The sequence below is a fragment of the Myotis brandtii genome, unplaced genomic scaffold (assembly GCF_000412655.1).
Source record: "Myotis brandtii unplaced genomic scaffold, ASM41265v1 scaffold1170, whole genome shotgun sequence".
Lineage (NCBI taxonomy): Eukaryota > Metazoa > Chordata > Mammalia > Chiroptera > Vespertilionidae > Myotis > Myotis brandtii.
The window spans coordinates 336589-355679 of NW_005354050.1; the positions used below are offsets into that span (position 1 = coordinate 336589).

Sequence of the window (19091 nt, forward strand, 5' to 3'; positions counted from 1 at the left end):
AAGCACCTCGAGGAACTTAGGACAGGTGGCAGGAAGTCGCTGAGCGATTTGAGGGAGTAACTCCCTTATTTTAGAAAGACAATGGTACCAGCAGTGGAAAACGGTAGGCAGGGGTGGTCTGGAGAAGGGGAAGCCAGTTAGGAGGCCAGTCTAGGTGAGGGACAGTGATGACCTGGGCAGAGGCCACAGCAATGGATGGAGCGGAGGAAGGGACCTGGTGACGGGCCGGTGGCCTGGGCAGGAAGACGCAGGTCTGCAGGGACAGAGCCCTTTTAGAAAGGGGTTTCTCCCAGGCAGGAAAGTGTCCAGGTTGAAGGAGGCCCACAGACCTTGGCCAGGACAGCTCCTGTGACCGCAGGAGGCAGGTCTCCCAGGGACTTCTGTCATAGCCAAACTCTGTCACTGCCACCTCCGCTGCATTTGGTTGGTGAGGGCTGTAGCTAATACCTGTTCCGGCTTCTATGGGCACCTCAATACCCTCTGGCCTGTAACAGGGGCCAGACCGTTCCTCTACGCTGCCTCTAACTCACTAGAAAGCAGAGAGGTTAAAACACGGCCGTGAGTCGTCTTTCAGAGCAGTTGTTCTCAACCAGGGCCATTTGGCAATGTCTGTAGACACTGATTGTTACAATCACAACTCGAGGGGGTGGCAAAGAGGGCTGCCACTGGCCTCTAGAGTACAGACCAGGGTGGCTCCTGAATATCATACAATGACAGGACAGCCACCACCAGCAAAGGCTATCCGGCCAAATACGAGTATGTCAGTGGTGCCCAGGCTGAGAACCCGATTCAGACATGTGTCCTTCAGTGTTAGGCTAGAACCCTCCACGCATCAGGAAGTCACACAAAGCCCGTACTCCCCATGGGACTAGCTCACAACTCCCGCGGGCCACGCTGCTTACTTGGTCATGACCATGTAGGGGCCACTGCAGAAAGAGAAGGCAGGCTCATCATCAGCTTGAATTATTTCCTTTTCTCCAATGATCGGAAGAGATCCTAAATAGGTCACCCGTGTCCTCGCTGAAAGACAAAACTAAAAGCAAAACACAGCTTCAAATTGTGGGGAGGAAAGAGAAAAAGTAAAATTCATCCAGAATCTTATCAGCCAGATACTGATGGCTGCTATTTACCAACTTGCCGAACCCCCCTAGGGACGTTATCTGTCATTTATACTATCTTTAATCTTTCTAGAAACCCTGCAAAGTTCTAATATCCTTCCCCTTTTACTAGTGGGGAAACTGAGGCTCATGGAAAGAGCTCAGACACTTGCCTGAAGCGTTGAGCAGGGTCTCCCACAGAACCCAGGCCTGTGTGCAGTCACCATTCCTCCTCCCCCACACCCACCCCAGGCTACCTTGGCACAACCAACAGACTCAGGACTGGGCTGAGTGTCAGCAAACATTACCCAATCACCCAGCAACATTTCCTAACTCTCTTTCTCCCATGGGCAGAACCAATGATCCAAAAGATACTCAAAACATTTCTGTTTAAATGGCAATTCCTTAAAAATAAATAAATAAATAAATAAATAAATAAATAAATAAAATGTCAATTCCTTAAAGGCATGCCAACAACACTCATAAACCACAAGTAAGGCTCACGGGGTTGGCGCAGCTCTCTGCCTCTACAGGGAGACCATGTTTGGTGCCTTTACTGGGAATGTAAAGGATAATTTTCTAAACTCCCGAAATCTAGCTCAAGGAATCTCTGTAGAGTTTCCACCTTTTTTTTCAATAAGGAAAGCAACAGGAAAAGGCACTTGTCCTGCAAAAGTGGTAAAGAAGAAAAAGAAAACCCACTTTGGAGACGATGAGACAGAGGAGCTGGACAACGCCGCGAGACATAGGTCCAGAAGGAGGGCCAGGTGACTCTCCAGTTGGTCCTGCAAACACTGGCCGTCAGAGGCCACCTCTTACCTTCCCAAAGCCAAAGCTGTGGATGTTTTGGGCAGAAATGACTCCAGTTTTACGCGGTCGTTTAGAAGGGCCATTCGGGCTTCTAGAAATATTTAAAAGAGGAAATAAATAAGGATTAATCACCCAGATCCAGAGGAACAACGATGAACCAAGTTTTCAGAATGTGTAGTGGCTTTTGACTTCACTACTTAACTTGTTATCATGGAACTGCAGGTGATATGAGCCACCTCTCAGAGGGCACCTGTGATTCTCACCTCCTAGAAATCATGCCCTTGTGCAGCCCCTCCCAGGACAGAAAGAGCTGGCCTGGCAACCCAACAGCATATTGCAGAAATGACAGTGGTGAGATTTCCAAGGCTAAATCCACCAGGGCTTCTGCCCTGATCTTTCTCAGGTCACTTGCTCTGGATGAGGCACCAACACGGAAGCCCGACACCGAGCCAGGAGTGTGCCGTGCCGCCTTGGAGCTGGATCCTGCAGCCCCAGTCATGACAGCCCAGCAGACATCTCTACTGAAACTTCTGGAGAAACCCTGAACTACAACCACCCAGCTAAGCCATTCCCTGATTCCCGACCAACAGAAACTATGTGAGCTACAAATGATTACTACTGTTTGAAACTGCTAAGTTGGGGGGTGGGGGGATTCATTATGGAGCAATAACGAGTACGGATGGTCAAAGCTGGAAAGAATCATAAAGCTTCTCTTGTCCACCTTTCTCATGTTACAGATGGGAAAGTGGAGCCTGGGGTCACAGAGCAGCAGCAGGGACTAAGCCTGGGCCCTAGGTGGTCTACCAAGATCCTCCTGGTTGGCCAGGCGGTGTGAGCACTGGAACAGGCAGGGGCAAAGAGGCCAGATGAGGAAAGTGGGCGTTTATCCTGAGAGTCATGGGAAAGACCCTAAGAAGGTTTTTTGTACAAAGTGAGGGGCACAACCCAACTTCCATTTTTAATAGGTAATTCTGGATTCTGGGTAAAGAACCAAGACCGGCAAGAGAAGCAGCCGGGGGAGCCGTTAGGCATAACTGCTCAAGGGCATCTCTGACTCATCTCGCCCAAGAAGCCAGCAGCGTCCTGGTCATCAGAGGAGAACCAGGACTCCATGTGCACAGAAGGACAGGATGGGGGAGCCCTCCAGAGTGTGACGATTACAAAGACAGCCATTAGAGAAAACCAAAATGAAAAGGATTCTCTGACTACAAACCCTAAGGCAATAAAGTCCGAAGAATTTAAAATAACTGAGCCTGCGGCCCGTCTCCTGCAGCTGCCCACCCCAAGTTAGCAGCAAGTCTCTCACGCCAGCTCAAAATAGCCTGAGGAACTGTAAATTAAGTATTTGTGGTCATTTGCAACCTTAGTAATAAAGAAATATGCTTTCCATAGTTCAAGATATCAAAACAACAACAACTCCATCCAGAGGTTCTGAGAAAGGCTTCCTGCTAAGCTGCCCAGACCTGAAGAGTTCCTTCTCTGCTGAGCACAGGGCATCTCCACTGGAGCCCAGAACTCATTGCCCTGGACATTCCTGGCCGGGGAATGGCCATCCTTCTCCAGTGGCCACACCTCCTTCTGAGCTCATCCCTGTGGGTGAGCCAGAGGCTGGAGGGACTTATGTGGCCCACGCTACGGGGGCCTGGGAGGAGGCTGGGGCGATGCAGGATATCCCACTCGGCTCGAGGCAGCACTCACCCCTGCATGAGGCCCCCGAACCGGGGCAGGCTGCAGATGAGCCGCTCAGTGGAGTCAACCTTCTTCAGGAGGTCACAGGAGAAGTCCTGGACGATGGCCTGCATGTGTGAGGCGCAGCGATGCATGAACTCCACCATCTGCAACACCACAGAGAGGCTCAGTGCCGCACAGCAAGGGGCTCCCGCCCTTCAGAGGAATTGTGAGGTGGTCTGAGGTGAATGGTCTAGGAGCCGGGAGCCCCCCAACAGGAAAGGGAGGGTCTAAGTCAGCGGTTCTCCACCTGTGGGTCTCGACCCCTTTGGCGGTCGAACAACCCGTTCACAGGGGTCGCCTAAGACCATCCTGCGTATCAGATATTTACATTACGATTCATAACAGTAGCAACATTACAGTTATGAAGTAGCAACGAAAATAATTTTATGGTTGGGTCACAACATGAGGAACTGTATTTAAAGGGCCAGAAGGTTGAGAACCACTGGTGATTTTCCAAAGGTATGAAATGTTTTCAGGGAGATGTTGGCAATAATTTCCTCCAAGTCCCTCCTCCTTCAACAGATAAACTAGGCAGGAAGAGTCAAGTTATTTGTCCAAGGTCCAACAGCTAATGAGCTGGAGAACCAGAGGAAGGGCAGTGAGGGGAGAAAACTGTCCCCCTCTCCCCTCCCCTTCTTGTGCTGTCCCAGGGCCAGCCGCTAGCCCTGGGCTCCTGGCTCCCAGCCCAGTGCTCGGCCTTGAGGGTGGCTGCAGAGGGGGCCCACCCTTACCATAGTGCTGCACTCCTTCCCGGCTGTCAGGGCCCAGGCCTGCGGGCTTTGACCCTTCTCGTCGTGGAGTCGAAGGTCACCCCCTGCGTCCAACACTTTGCTGAGGATCCACTGATTGCCTGAAAAGGCTGCTGCGTGCACAGGGGTGCTCCCATCAAAGCAGCGGCTGGAGGGGGATACAAGGAGTGTCCATGGCAACACCCCTCCCTTCCACAGAGCAGGGGGGATTCAATGGGTGACAGGAGGCTTCCTTTCTACAGAGGCCACCTTTGGCGATGAGGATTATAGTCATGCCATTTGGAAGGTGTCCGGTCTGTGCCAAAATGAGCTTTACACACACACCCTTTCTCCATCCTTACCTCTACCCTTCAAGGCACTATCACTTCCCGAGAATAAGTGAGGAACCAAAAGGGCAGAACTGAGGGCCACAGCCCGGTATGGGTGTGGTTCCAAATTGGTGTTCTTTCCCCCTCTAATCCCTGACACTGGCTGCCCTGAAAACAATTCATGTTTGCTGAGTCCTGGGGTCTCTCTCATGTGAGAATGTCTCTAGCTCCCAAGTCCTATGGCAGAGGCCCACAGACCTTGGCATGAGCAATCTGGGCAAGAAGGATCTAGAAGTCAGAAAAATTTAACCAAAGCCAATAAACTATCTTGGCCCTTATTGTGTCCAAGATATAGTGGGATGTGACCTGTAGCTGTGATTCCTAACTTGGCTGCAGGACAGAATCACCCGGAGAGCTTTCTCTCTTTAACTGAAAACAAAAACAGCCGACCCGGTGGGGCTCGGTGGTTGAGTGACCCATGAACCAGAAGGTTGTGGTTCGATTCCCGGTCAGGCACATGCCCGAGCTGCAGGCTTGATCCCCAGTAGGGGGTGTGCAGGAGGCAGCTGGTTGATGATTCTTCTCATCATTGATGTTTCTATCTCTCCCTTCCTCTCTGAAATCAATAAAAACATTTTTTTTTAAAGAAAAACACAAATGGGGAAAGAGAAGTCAAATAAGGAGGAAGAAGAGATAAGAAAAATAAGAACATTCTTCCAACTCCAGACCCCACAGATCTCTTGCCCAGAGGCAATTACTATATAAGTGTATCCTCCCAGAAATTTCCTGTGCATATACAGGTAGGAATAAGAATGTGTTATATATGCCCTGACCGGTTTGGCTCGGTGGCTAGAGCGGCGGCCTGTGGACTGAGGGGTCCCGGGGTCGATTCCGGTCAAGGGCATGTGCCTTGGTTGTGGGCACATCCCCAGTGGGGGGTGTGCAAGAGGCAGCTGATCGATGTTTCTCTCTCATGGATGTTTCTAGCTCTCTGCCCCTCTCCCTTCCTCTCTGTGAAAAGTCAATAAAGTATATTTTTTTTTTACAAAAAAAAGAATGTGTTATATAAACTGTTCTGGACTCAATATATATGTTGAAGAAATTTCCATTTGAGACCATACAGGATAGGGAAAAAGTAGCTTTGCAGTTGTTCCTATGGAAAATAAAACAACAATTAATGAACAATAATATAAGAATAAACTATTTCGCGTACTCACAAATGTAAACCTACTTTTTTTTTAAACTGTTTTTTGTTTTTATTGATTTTAGAGAGAGAGGAAGGGAGCAGGAGAAAGAAACATCGACATCAACATTGATCGGCTGCCTCCTGCACGCCCCCCACTGGGGATCATCGATCCCGCAACTCGGGCATGTGCCCTGACCGGGAATCGAACCATGACCTCCTGGTTCATAGGTTGATGCTCAACTACAGAGCCACACTGGCTGGGCAGGAATGTATATTTTTTACAAGTTCCCCAGGTGACACCAACATGCTGGCCTGTCCCCAGGCACCCGGGAACCACTGGATGGCTCACGTTGAGCCAGCTTCTACTGCTGGGTTTGACAAGCAGTGCGGTACACTGGACTTTGAAAACTGTAATATCCTCTCTGCTCTCAAAACACATTTGTATAATGTTTTACAATCTTCTAATCATTCTTCCCATAAACAGTAAGGAGGGATGAGGGAAGAGAGAGAGGACATTATTTTTCATTTCTCATGAATGCTAAAAAAGAAAGGAATAATGTTTTTTATACCAAAATAAACCTTTCACTTACAATTTCTGGGTATCAGTTCCCTAATCTGGAATATTAAAGGTTTTTCTTCTTCTTTTTTTATTTATTTAATTGAAAGAGAGAGAGAGAGAGAGAGAGAGAGAGAGAGAGAGAAGCACCATGGACTTGTTGTTCCACTTATATTCATTGGTTGATTCTTGTATGTGTGTCCTGACTGATACAGGATCTGCAATCCTGGCACATCGGGATGCTGCTCCAACCAACTGACCCACCGGGTCAGGGCTGGAAAACTAGAGTTGAATGATTTAATCTTTAAAGAATCCAGTACCCTGGCTGGATAGCTGAGTTGGTTAGAGCATCATCCTGATATGCAAAGGTTGCAGGTTCGATCTCCCCAGTCAGGGCACATACAAGAATCAACCAGTGAAGGCATAAGTAAGTGGAACAATAAACCGATGTTTCTCTCCCTCGCCCCTTCCTCTCTCTCTAAAATCAATAATCAATTTTTAAAAAGAAGAAAAGAGCAATAAACCTCTACAAAACAGATGTAAATGCAAATGACTGGAAAATGTTGCATTTTGGGTTGTGGAACTGCAGGGAGTCCCAGATGGCCTCCCTAGAGAGCTGTTTTCTGCAAACATCAGGTGAGTGAGTCCTTTATTTCTGACCTTTGAAATTAAACAATACACTAGAGACAGGAGAGTGGTGTATGTTAGTCTAGAGAAATTCTGGATGGAAACAAAGCAAAAATTTTCTTTGTAATATCTCTTGGTTACAGAATTCTCATACTGATTGCTTTTTGAGGGGTTTTTTTTCTTTTTCCAAAGTTTTCTCCCACTAAGTAAGCAATCTTATAACAGAAAAGAGAACAACAACAGAAAAGTAAAACTTTCTGACATCAATATGGCTTGTTCAATACCTTGAACAGGACCTCTTTACATAATATGGGCAAACTACTATATGACTTTTATGATTGGTTCACATTCTGGCAGAACTATGAAAATCAGATGGAATCATGTAAGCATTAAAAACCTGTTTGTTTCTACCCAGTGTGAACTGTAAAAATACATGCTGTCTCATCTCTGTCGAGGAGGTAGTTGTAAAGATCTAGAGAGCTTAGTGTCTGGAACGGCTCTGGGAAAATCAAAAGTGCTAAGTAAAGAAAAGGGATGTTCACTGTAAAGCTGATTCATTACATTGTGTTGCTGTTCCATATTAAAATTTAGGCCAACTATTAAATCGCAGATTCTTTTAAACCACAACTACAAGAGCCAGGCAAAAATCATCCTGATAAAGTGATGCCAAGTATATTAATTGGTAAAAACCGCTTAAATAAATCATACAAATTATAACCTGGGGTAAAATATGAAAAGCATGCTGTTAATGACTAACTAGTTAATAAATGAATGAATGACTAGTAAGTTTCACTTATTTCATAGGGCCAAGTAAAACTGCTTTTATTAACATTGAAGGTATGTTTCAACATACACATACAACTGTATGTCATTGACATAAGTTAGTAAAAGTTATTTTAATATCTTGTCAGATTAGTTTCCAAATGCCTAACTCATCTTAAAAGCATACACTACTATTTATTTTCTAGATAATAGAAAATTATCTACTTACTGATTTGGATCTGATCCATAATCCACCAGAATATCAACTAGTTTTGTAAGGCCTAATAATGATGCAAGGAAAAGCGGCGTCTGGCCCAAGGAGTTGACTGCATCAACATAAATTCCTGCAAAGCAAATACCAGGATCAATGTAAAGAACAGGACATTTTCTGAGATAAAACTAGGAAAATTCATATTAAGGGGCAAAAAATCAAAATTCCCTTATACAGCACTTATATGTATTATTACTGCAAACTGTTTCTCAAAAAAGAAAAGCTCTATGTGAACTGGTTTGACTCAGCGGATAGAGCATCAGCCTGCAGACTGAAGGGTCCCAGGTTCGATTCCAGACAAGAGCACATGCTTGGGTTTCTCTCATCATTGACGTTTCTATCTCTCTCTCCCTCTCTGAAATAAATAAAAAAATATTTTTTAAAAAACAAAAAATGTCATTTACTGCCTGGCCAATCTATGAAACAGAAGGGCATCCCCAGTGAGCAGGAGGCAGCTGATCAACGATTCCCTCTCATCATTGATGTTTCTCTCTCTCTCTCTCTGAAATCAATTTTAAAAAAACACGTTGCCCTAACCGGTTTGGCTCAGTGGACAGAGCGTCGGCCTGCGGACTGAAGGGTCCCAGGTTCGATTCTGGCCAGGGGCATGTACCTTGGTTGCGGGCACATCCCCAGTTTGGGGTGTGCAGGAGGCAGCTGATCGATGTTTCTCTCTCATTGATGTTTCTAACTCTCTATCCCTCTCCCTTCCTCTCTGTAAAAAAATCAATAAAATATATTTTTAAAAAATTAAAAAATATATAAAAACACGTTATTTACTCAGGAAGTTGCACTGAAGTGTTTTACCACTTCCTGTGTGAAAAAAAAATTTTTTTAACCTACAGAGGGCATGAGGAATGGGGTGGTGGTAATAATGATACTGTGTTAGGGTGAGGACAGTAATATAAAATAATTACTTGAAACAGTAAATTTATATTTATATCCCACTAAAATAGAAACTTAATTTGATGGGGAAAGAGGTCAATGCCCAAATTTTATTTTTAATGTAAAGATGTGTTTTATTTCTACTGGGGAAAAGAGGAGGATAAATAGAACTGTTTTCCAATTTGCTCTCCAGTGTGTACGCACATACCCACACACATACAAAAACATACACAAATGTACACCAAAAATACCCCAAACAAAAAAAAACACCCCAAGAATCAAAAATCAAAACACCCTCCAAGTGCACCAATACTTCTTATTCTGACCAAAAGAAAAGATACTAGGAGGAAGTGCAAAATCAAATGATGGAAATGCTGAACAAACAGCATTGTTAATATACAAAATATCTGTGTTACTGAACTAGTAACAGTTGATGTTTTTTGTGTCGGTAAAACTTTGGAGCCACATAGCTGATCCATGCCAGCTTCCAAAAACCAGGAAAGATTTTAGTTAGCTTCATTGTTTGATGCGTCATCAAAATTTTCTACAAGATGTGGAACATCATCATCTTCCTCTTCAATGTCTTCTGGTTTGGGGGCTTTGCTATCCAACACTCGCCCAGGGAATTGTTCTGCTAAGTTCCTAAAGCTTGTTAAGCTGTCAGCACCAAGCTGACATGATATTCCAGGAAGCTTTTCTGTGAATGGTTTGGCTTCTGCATGAGCGGTTACTGTAAAGGTGTTAGCAGAAAGGAAAGCTTGGATTTTGGGATTATTGAAATAAGTAACTACCCCATCATCTTCAGCCATGTTTCCCTCTTCTATACCAACTCTATTACTCACAGCCAGTCTTTGTCATCAGCTATATCTTTACTATGGACCATCCTCTTTCTTGGAGCTGGACCTTAGATGCCCACCCGGGCCTAATCCACAAGGTTAAGAAACCTTTCCTGAAACATGCTGTTTAAAATAAGAAAATAACTCCACACTAGCGAACAGCAAAATCGGCATAACTACCCACACGCTCAAGCTAGTTAAAGGCCAATTATACCTTTATTTGTACCTTAAAGAAACCACTCAGACTGCGTCCTCTCCCTCTTGCCCTCCCAAGGGAAGACAAGAACGATCATCAATGGCAAATGGCAGTTGCAGAAGCAACACCAAGAGCCGGCTTCACGCTCAGGAGAGAACGCTGCGCCTCCTCCTCGTGGTTTCGGGTGCTCTACACGATCAGAGAAACTTCTCTAGTAACGAACTATAGAAATGATCCCTGAAAGTATAGTCTTAACGCACCACCGCGGCCGTTTCCGGAGTGAACGAAAGCCACACATATTACGATGATGGCGAGTTTTTCTAACGTGGTGCTATTTTACCCATAAATATCTTGCCATGTATTCTCTCAAAAATTTTTCATTCAGAAAGCTCGACAAAGCGTTTTAAATCCTAGCGTTTCCGAAAACAGTTAATTACAGTTCACTGTAATTAACATGCAATTGCTAAACAGCCAATCACACGCCAGTTATTACCAACCCGCCCCGCTTCCCCCGCGGTTCCGCAGCGCCGTTTACCACGTAAACGCTGACTACACCCGAGTGCGCGGGCTCGGGCGCGGGCGCGGGCGCGTCGGGGGACAAGCCTCAGTTTAGACCTCTGCGTGGAAGCGGAGACCTTTCACAAGAAAAACATAAAAGCGGAAGATAAAAGCGATGACCCAAAGCAGAACTCTGACATTTGCAAAGCACTTCCTATTTTTTTATTTTGTCCTGTGATCCAAGTACCAGACATATAAATGTTTTCCAAATCAAGTGATCATTATGTACATAGAAATTGTAAATTGTGTTTAAACAAGCAGGACAATACATCTGTTTAAAGAAAAAGGAAAAACCCCACCCCGGCCAGTGTGGCTGAGCGGTTGAACGTGGACCTATGAACCACGAGTTCACCACTGGGGTTTCCCGCTCCATCCCCAGCTGGGGGCCTGGGAGAGGCAACCAATCCACGGTTCTCTCTCATCACTGATGTTTCTATCTCTCTCTCACTCTCCCTTCCTCTCTGAAACAAATAAAAAACATTCTTTTAAAAAAAGAAGAGGCCAGCTACATAATTTTAAAAAACCTTCCCTTTCTCTTTCCCCTAAGAAAGTACATCCCAACCCAAAAATTAACCTTTCTTTTCTTTCACTAATAACTCCTTTGACCCACCCTACTTCCAGTAAAAACTTTCTATTTTGTACTCCTCAGAGAATGGGCTGATGCCTAATTCATGAATCACTTAATAAAGCTGATTAGGTCTTTAGATATACTTGTTCGAATTTTGTGGGGTTTTTTGTTGTTGCTAATCCTCAGGATATTTTCTTTTCCGTTGATGTTTAGAAGGAGGATGGGGGAGGGAGAGAGAGGTGGATATGAGGCATTGATTGGTTGCCTCCCGCAGGCACCCGGTTAAGGCAGGAGAGTCAAACCTGAACCCAGGTATGGGCCCTTGACCAGGAATCAGACCCGCCCCCCTTCAGTGCTCAGGTTGACACTTTTACCACTGAGCAAATCTGGCAAGAGATGAATTTTGTTTTTAAACAAATCATTCCCCTACTTAAAGCTTCCTAGCTTCCCAGCTCTTGGGCCTAAAATGAAACATATCTTGCCGGCTTGGTGTGGCTCAGTGGTTGAGCGTCTACTCCTGAACTAGGAGGTCACAAGCCCAGGTTTCCCCTCTCCCTTCCTCTCTGAAATCAATAAAAACATATTAAAAATAAATGAATAAAGCCTATCTAAATAGCTTATAAAGCCCTGTATATCTGTCTCCCTACCAGACCGGCTCCCTAATCTGTATCTAGGGTAGGGACTTTTCTCATTTGCTGGAGGCAATCCATCCATGTTTCGCTGTCTTTCTTCCCCAATCCCTTCAATAAAAACATATCCTTGGACGATTAAAAAACAAAACAAAGATAAACAAACCAAAACTCCAGATGCAGAAAATTAACAAAGGATTGTGCCAAAAAGATATGGATATTAAATGCTAAGTAATGGTTGAAAAAAATAACACAGTGTGAGCATCTACCTATGAACCCAGTGTGGGGGTGCTAACCAATGATTTTCTCTCATCTTCGATGTTCCTCTATCTTTCTCTCCCTAAAATCAATAAAAGCTCGTCTTAAATAAATAAACAAACATAAATAAATAAACAAATAGACATGATAAAACCTAGGTTACACACTTTGACTCGGTTGGAGCCTCATCCCATGCACTAGAACACAATGCTAATTTTAGAATGCCTCACCAGGGGATGGTACATACAAGAATCAACCAAAGGAGTAACCAGACACTCAGGGACATTACCAACTATACTGACATTTTTATATATATATATAAATATATATATATTGTTTTTTTACAGAGAAAGGGAGAGGGATAGAGAGTTAGAAACATCCATCAGCTGCCTCCTGCACACCTCCCACTGGGGATGTGCCCGCAACCAAGGTATATGCCCTTAACCCGAAACCTGGGACCTTTCAGTCCGCAGGCCGACGCTCCATCCACTGAGCCAAACTGGTTAGAACAACTATACTGACATTTAAACAGGAAAAAATCAGAAGCCACTCAGACTGCGTTCTCTCCCTCTTACTCTCCATTAAGGAGAGAAGAACGATCATCAATGGCAAGTGGCAGTTGCAGAAGCACAACTATACTGACATTTAAACAGGAAGAATCAGAAGCCACTCAGACTGCGTCCTCTCCCTCTTGCCCTCCCAAAGGAAGACAAGAACGATCATCAATGGCAAGTGGCAGTTGCAGAAGCAACACCAAGAGCCGGCTTCACGCTCAGGAGAGAACGCTGCGCCTCCTCCTCGTGGTTTCGGGTGCTCTACACGATCAGAGAAACTTCTCTAGTAACGAACTATAGAAATGATCCCTGAAAGTATAGTCTTAACTTTGGGCTCCCAGCTTCTGGTGGGTCTGTGGCAGCTACACACATTTTAATCATGGTGACATTATTTAGGTAAATTTAACCTAACAAATTATGTGCTATTTAATATATTATAAAAATGGAAATGGAAAAGTTTAAAACATCATTTTCACTTGTAAATTCACCAGAAACACTTCAAAACAACAATATTAACATAGGGCTTATTAGCATAGAGCTTTCTACTAGCAGCCAATCACATGTTGCAGGCAACTTACTCCAACCCAGAGCGAGATGCTATTATCCTACCCACCACACCAGGCACCACCTGGGTCCAGGGGGTCAGGCCATCTCACTACAGGTTAAGGAAATGCTGCTCTTGCTATTCGTCAGGGTGAACTGCCTGCTACAGAAGTACACCAACTTGGGGAGATCAGGTTTCCTTTGCCTTGAAACAGGAGGGTTACTGGATAGCTTCAGGAGAGGGGCTGGTCAACAGAAAAACCAAGACCATGCCAGGGTTAGAGGGTTAGAACTTTCTGCTCCACACTGCCCCTCACCTCAAACCCCGCCCCCACCTTTGGCAGGGAAGAGGGACTGGGGATTGAGTGGAATCACCAGTGGCCAGTGATTTAATCAACCCTGCTTAGGCAATGCAACCTCCATAAAAGCCCCTAAGCAATGAGGCTCAGAGGGCTTCCAGACTGGTGAACACATGAAGCACTGAGGTGGTGGTGTATCCGAATAGGACATGGAGACTTGTATCCTTTATAATAAACCAGTAATGGTAAGTAAAATGTCTCCTTGAATTCTGTGAGTCACTCTAGCAAATGACTGAACCTGGGTAAGGTTAAGAGCAGATTAGATACGACAGAGGAAGAGTCATCAAATTGACAATAGAAGAAAATTCTTAACAGAGCTTTGAGGATTGTGGGACAATACCCAAAAGTCTGACATAAACGTAAGTGGATTTCCAGAAGGTGGGGAGAGAATGGAACAGAAAGAGTGTCTGAAGAAATAATGACAGAAAGGTTCCCAAATTTGTAAAAGATATTAATTTGCATATTCAAGGTAAGAAACCCACGTAGGAAAAATACAAAGAAAATCACCCCTAGACTGCCATAATCAAACCACTTAATTTCTTTAAAGTATATATGGTTTTTCAAATCGAAAATTATAAAATTATGGGGTTCAAAATTCCTACAAATATAACACGTATGGAATCTTTATAATAAAGGATGGGGGAAGGGGAGAAATGAGCCTGTATGGTTGACATTTGTATTCTGTGAAGTGGTACAATATTATGTAGACTGTGAAAAATTAAAGATACATTATTATACTCACTAGAGTAACCACTAAAAATATGATACAGAGAAGTATAACTAAAAAGCCAGGATCAATAGTTCCCTAGCATAAGACCTCTATTAAACAATATGACTGCATTGGTAGGGAACATCTCATCTGATTTAACTTCTGATTTCCCCAAGAATTCAGTTTTTAGGAATGACCTGTTTTTCCTTCCAACGCGATCAGAAATGTGGACCCAGTTGCATCTGCCATTTCAACACAGTGCCTACCTTTCTTAAGAATCTTCTTCGCTTTTAGGTAACTCCCTTCTCTAACATGTTCATGAAGCTGAGCTTCCCAGGAGTCACCTTTGAAGGAACCGAGCCGAACGGGACAGGGAACTGGAAGCTGAACTGCCCGAGACATCCTGTTTCAAAAGAAAGGAACATGCTTATTCTAACTGAATCAGAAATGCAAGCAAGCAACTTGGATTCTTTCACCATTTTTTTAATTTAAAAAAATTTTACACACATTTCTTTAACTTTTTTCCATTTTCATTTATAATGAACAGGATTAGGGAAACGATTACTGAAATTCTACAAGATTAACCTTTATTCTCAATGTTACTGTTGAAATTAAAGAACTGAGTATATTTGTTACTAATTCTCAGGACTGAAATAGTAATGACTACTAGGAAGCAAAATTAGAAGTAAACATGTTAGTGTCTGGCCGGTGCGCTCAGTGGTTGAGCCTCAACCTTTGAACCAGGAGATCATTGTTCAATTTCCGGTCAGGACACTTGCCTGAGTTACAAGCTCAATTCCCAGTAGGGAGGAGGGGGTGCAGGAGGCAGCGGATCAATGATTCTCTCTCATCTCTCCCTCTCCCTTCCTCTCTCTGAAATCAATAAAAACATATATATATATATGGCACACACACACATATAAACATGTTTGTTGTATCATGATAACTAGGAGAGTATTAACTCTGAAAGATTAGTACACAAATGCAGTCATTATGTAAATATTTAGACAGTATAACATAGTGGGTTGGGTACACAGTTGACTCTGAAGCTCTGATGCTCCCTAACTATGTGCCCTTGAAAAAATTATTTAACCTTGATAGTCCTCAATTTTTCCTCTCTAAATGGGGATAATAATAGTCTGAGGGTTGCCAAGATGTTTAAATGAGCTAATATGTGTAAAAGAGCTTAGAGCTGTGTCTGGCACCAAGTAAACTGTGTGGTTACTGGTTACTGTATATGCTATGAACCATGCTGAGAAATTTTAACTTTCTACATGTGGTATCCACACCTGACCATCATGCAATCATGTGTTTGTGCGACACCTATCATGTGTCTCAAGTGTGACAGTTGCTATGTAAGACATCTAAAAGTGGATTGCTGCCATCGCAAGGGAGAGACACAGAGGGTGTGATATGAGGTGAAGTAAAAGGAAAAGCCATGAAGGCTGACACATTTGGTAGATCTTCACTAGCCAGGAGGCTTTAGGTTACTGTGAAGTAACTCTTATTAATTTATCCACTAGCAAAAATGTGGAAAATGCTAATATTTTGGGTGTTCTCAGAGTGTGACTGTATTTGCAGGTAAGGTCTTTAAAGAGGTGGTTAAGTAAAAATGAAGCTGTTAGAATGGGGTCATAATCCAACATGGCTGGTGTCCTTACAAGAAGAGGAAGAGACTTCATCTTGAGGGTCGAGTGCAAAGGAACCACCGTGTGAAAAAGGCAGAAAGGGGGCAGCCATCTGCAAGCAAAGGAGAGAAGCCCCGAAGAACCCAACCTGCTGGCACCTTGATTGGACTTCCAGACTCCAGAGCTGTAAGAAAACTAATTTCTGTAGTTTAAACCACGCCATTCTGTAGTTTTTTATGGCAGCTCTAGCAAACGAATACACTGAAAATAGCAAGTTATGTCATGTGTCTTCTTGAAAGGGGAGTCTACGGTAACCATCTCCTCCACTCCGTTCAGCTGGGTTGCCACCGGCACTGAGGGCCTGTTCATGTGGTGTTTGTTCTTCCCCATACTCCTGACATTGGGTTGCTGAAAGAAGTCCCCACTATCTTCTTACAACTGGACAAACCCAACTTGTATTTTCAGGCTCTGTCATACTGGAATGTTCACCTGCATGTGACACTGCTGCTTAATCTTTTATTGCTTATTTTATTGAGATAAAATATATACAACATAAAATGTACCATTTTAAACATTTTTCAGTGTTCAGTTCACTGGCATTGAGTATATAAACACTGTTGTGCAACCATCGACCTCCAACACTTTTTTTCATTTTCCCAAACTGGAATTCCATACCCATGAAACACTAACTCCCCATTTTCTCCTCCCAGCCCTGGGCAACAGCCATTCTACTTTCTGTCTTTATAAAGTTGACTATTCCTGGTACCTCACATAAGTGGAAACATGGGAACATACAGCATTTGTCCTTTTGTGACGGGAAGACTTCACTACACCCTCAAAGTTCATTCATGTTGTAGCATGTCAGAATGTCCTTTTTAAGGCTGAATAATATTCCATTACATGTGTGTATGGATACACATACACACCCCCATATTGTTTATCTATGCATCCACTGATGGACAGTTGTGTTGATTCCACCTTTGGCTATTGTGAATAATGTGGCTAGCTAGGAACAGGGATGTACAAATACCTCTTCAGATCCGTTTTCAATTATTTTGTGTCTATATCCATGATGGATCATATGGAAACTGCATATTTAATTTTTTAGAGGCACTGCCATACATATTCTATGTGGTCATTCCATTTTTGTATTCCTACCAGCAGTGCACAGGAATTCCAATTTTTCCAGATCTTCACCAACACGTGGCAGTTTTCACAGGGCGTTTCAGCTACAAATACATTTCACTACTTTAGACTCGATAGTTTCCCTTCTATATAACCGTTATCCCACAACTAGAGTGAAAACTTAACTAGGGACCTGGCAAGGTAACTCGGTTGGAAATCTTCCTTTGCGACACATGCAGAAACCAACCAACTGGATCCATGTTTTCCTCTCTCAAATCAGTAAGAAAAGGTTCCTATTATAACAAAAACCAAAGAGTAGTGAGCCCAAACACCACAAGTTATACCCACGAACAAAAGAGAAACCCTTAGAGAGCCACGTAACTGTTTGCACTTAATTTAACCAAAACGAAGCAAGACGACTTTCAAGAATACTTTAAACGCAAAATTCTACCTTTACAAAACCAAGTTATCAGGGGAGAGCGCGAACGCAGTCCCCCACTACCACAAATTATGCAGTCGAGTTTCCCACATTTGGGGAAATCGCAGGGGTCAGCACATCCGGAGTGCAATGGATAAGCCTCGCCCTGGGAAAACCACCTTCGTGATCATGGTATCTCCCCTGCCAGGTAAGTATGAGTTGTTGGCTTTGCCTGGCACGTCACCATTATCTTCAACACACTTTAAAGTCATGGTTAATTATGTTGAGAGTCCTTTTGCCCTTCGGTTCTAAATTGCAGTGTTATTTATATGACAGAGACTAAGACACATTCTTTTGGGTGCCCAGAGGGAATTTTGTCCCGTTAATACACTCGAACCAGCAGTCACCGCGCTGCTCATCTACATATCCCCGCCTCTGATCACTCTGTCACTCTGATACTCTGATACTTGAAGTAGATACGTCCGCTCCGACCGTCCGGAAGACAATCGTCGCTGGAGATAGTGTTCAGTTCTCGCCTTTCCGGGCACAGGTCCTGGCGAGGATCTGTTATAACGAGTGTTCCGTCTGCGCTGCAGGGCAGGGCAGTTTGGGAGGTAGAGGTTCCAGGCCCGCAGAGGGGAAGGCAGCACAGTGGTTAAGCCGGAGCTGAGTTGCGCCTCCATTCCCGGCCTAGATCATAACCTGTCTCTATGTCTCTGTTTCCCCAGATTGTAAAGAGGGAGTAATATGCCCGCCCACCTACCAAGGCTTCTGTGAGAACTGAATGAGAATGTGTGTAACAGGCAGCCTCAAGCACCGTCACCCCACCCGGGCCATTCTACTCCTTGGGCAGGTGCCCTGTGTAGATGGGGGACCCGAAGCGGGCTTCACCCTGACTAGTATGCGGCTCTCAGCATAAAGGAAAGCAGCATTCACCCTGGATTTGGTAAGAAAATGAATGTTTCCCCCTTCTTTTTAGAGAACGAAAATAGATGACACCTATTTTCTTTTCTGCCCTTTTGGCTAGATCTGGGCAAAACAACTCTGCAGCAACTGAGCATCAAAGGTTTTGGTGGTGTATGTAGAGGCAAAACTACCTCTATCTGTTAGGGTCTCTGGCTGAGCCTAAGAATAAAATGGGCAGATACAGTTTAACAGTATAAAAGCACTCACATTTATTTAACCCAAGTTTACCTGACACAGGCGCCCTCATGAAAAAATGAAACCCAAATAAGTGGCAACACCTAAATAATTTTATATTAGGTTGAACAAAGAAAGGCAATAGTGAAAAAGTAACATATATAGGGAAGCTAAAGGTAGATCAGAAAGTATCTTTTACATGGGAGCTTTATCTCCTGCTTTCAGGAAGAAAGAGATTGGTCAAGAACCTTCTTCATATGTCTGGCATTTTTCAAATGCTTTTAGCTCAAAATAATCCTTATACCAAAATGGCATACTTTGGGGTGGCATATTCTGTAACCCTTCAGGCTATTTCCCTCTTAGCCACATAATTTTTTTTTATATATTTTTTATTGATTTTTTACAGAGAGGAAGGGAGAGGGAATAGAGTGTTAGAAACATTGATGAGAGAGAAACATTGATCAGCTGCCTCCTGCACACCCCCTACTGGGGATGTGCCAGCAACCAAGTTACATGCCCTTGACCGGAATCGAACCTGGGACCCTTCAGTCCGCAGGCCGACGCTCTATCCACTGAGCCAAATCGGTT

The 19091-nt window shown here is 43.9% G+C and overlaps 2 protein-coding genes across 2 annotated transcripts in view; both read right to left on the reverse strand.

Annotated features, from left to right (window-relative positions):
- Nucleotides 1–17119, reverse strand: part of TEX14 (testis expressed 14) — a 64523-nt gene extending 47404 nt beyond the window's left edge. The window contains exons 1-7 of the mRNA XM_014529892.1: nucleotides 16851–17119; nucleotides 14459–14595; nucleotides 8056–8170; nucleotides 4370–4535; nucleotides 3606–3742; nucleotides 1917–1998; nucleotides 903–1033 (exon numbers count right to left, since the gene is read on the reverse strand). Of these exons, the coding sequence (XP_014385378.1) occupies nucleotides 903–1033; nucleotides 1917–1998; nucleotides 3606–3742; nucleotides 4370–4535; nucleotides 8056–8170; nucleotides 14459–14594 (767 nt within the window). The 5' untranslated portion in view covers nucleotide 14595; nucleotides 16851–17119. The remainder of the gene's footprint in view (nucleotides 1–902; nucleotides 1034–1916; nucleotides 1999–3605; nucleotides 3743–4369; nucleotides 4536–8055; nucleotides 8171–14458; nucleotides 14596–16850) is intronic.
- On the reverse strand, nucleotides 9366–10285 carry LOC102243107 (transcription factor BTF3 homolog 4). Its single transcript, XM_005858370.2, has one exon. It carries the CDS (start codon nucleotides 9789–9791, stop codon nucleotides 9489–9491), a length of 303 nt encoding a protein of 100 aa, XP_005858432.1. The 5' UTR covers nucleotides 9792–10285; the 3' UTR covers nucleotides 9366–9488.
- Nucleotides 17120–19091: the final 1972 nt, after the last annotated feature.

Excerpts from the sequence above, each read along its gene's own strand:
- LOC102243107 (XM_005858370.2), bottom strand. The coding sequence starts at position 9,791 with ATGGCTGAAGATGATGGGGTAGTTACTTATTTCAATAATCCCAAAATC.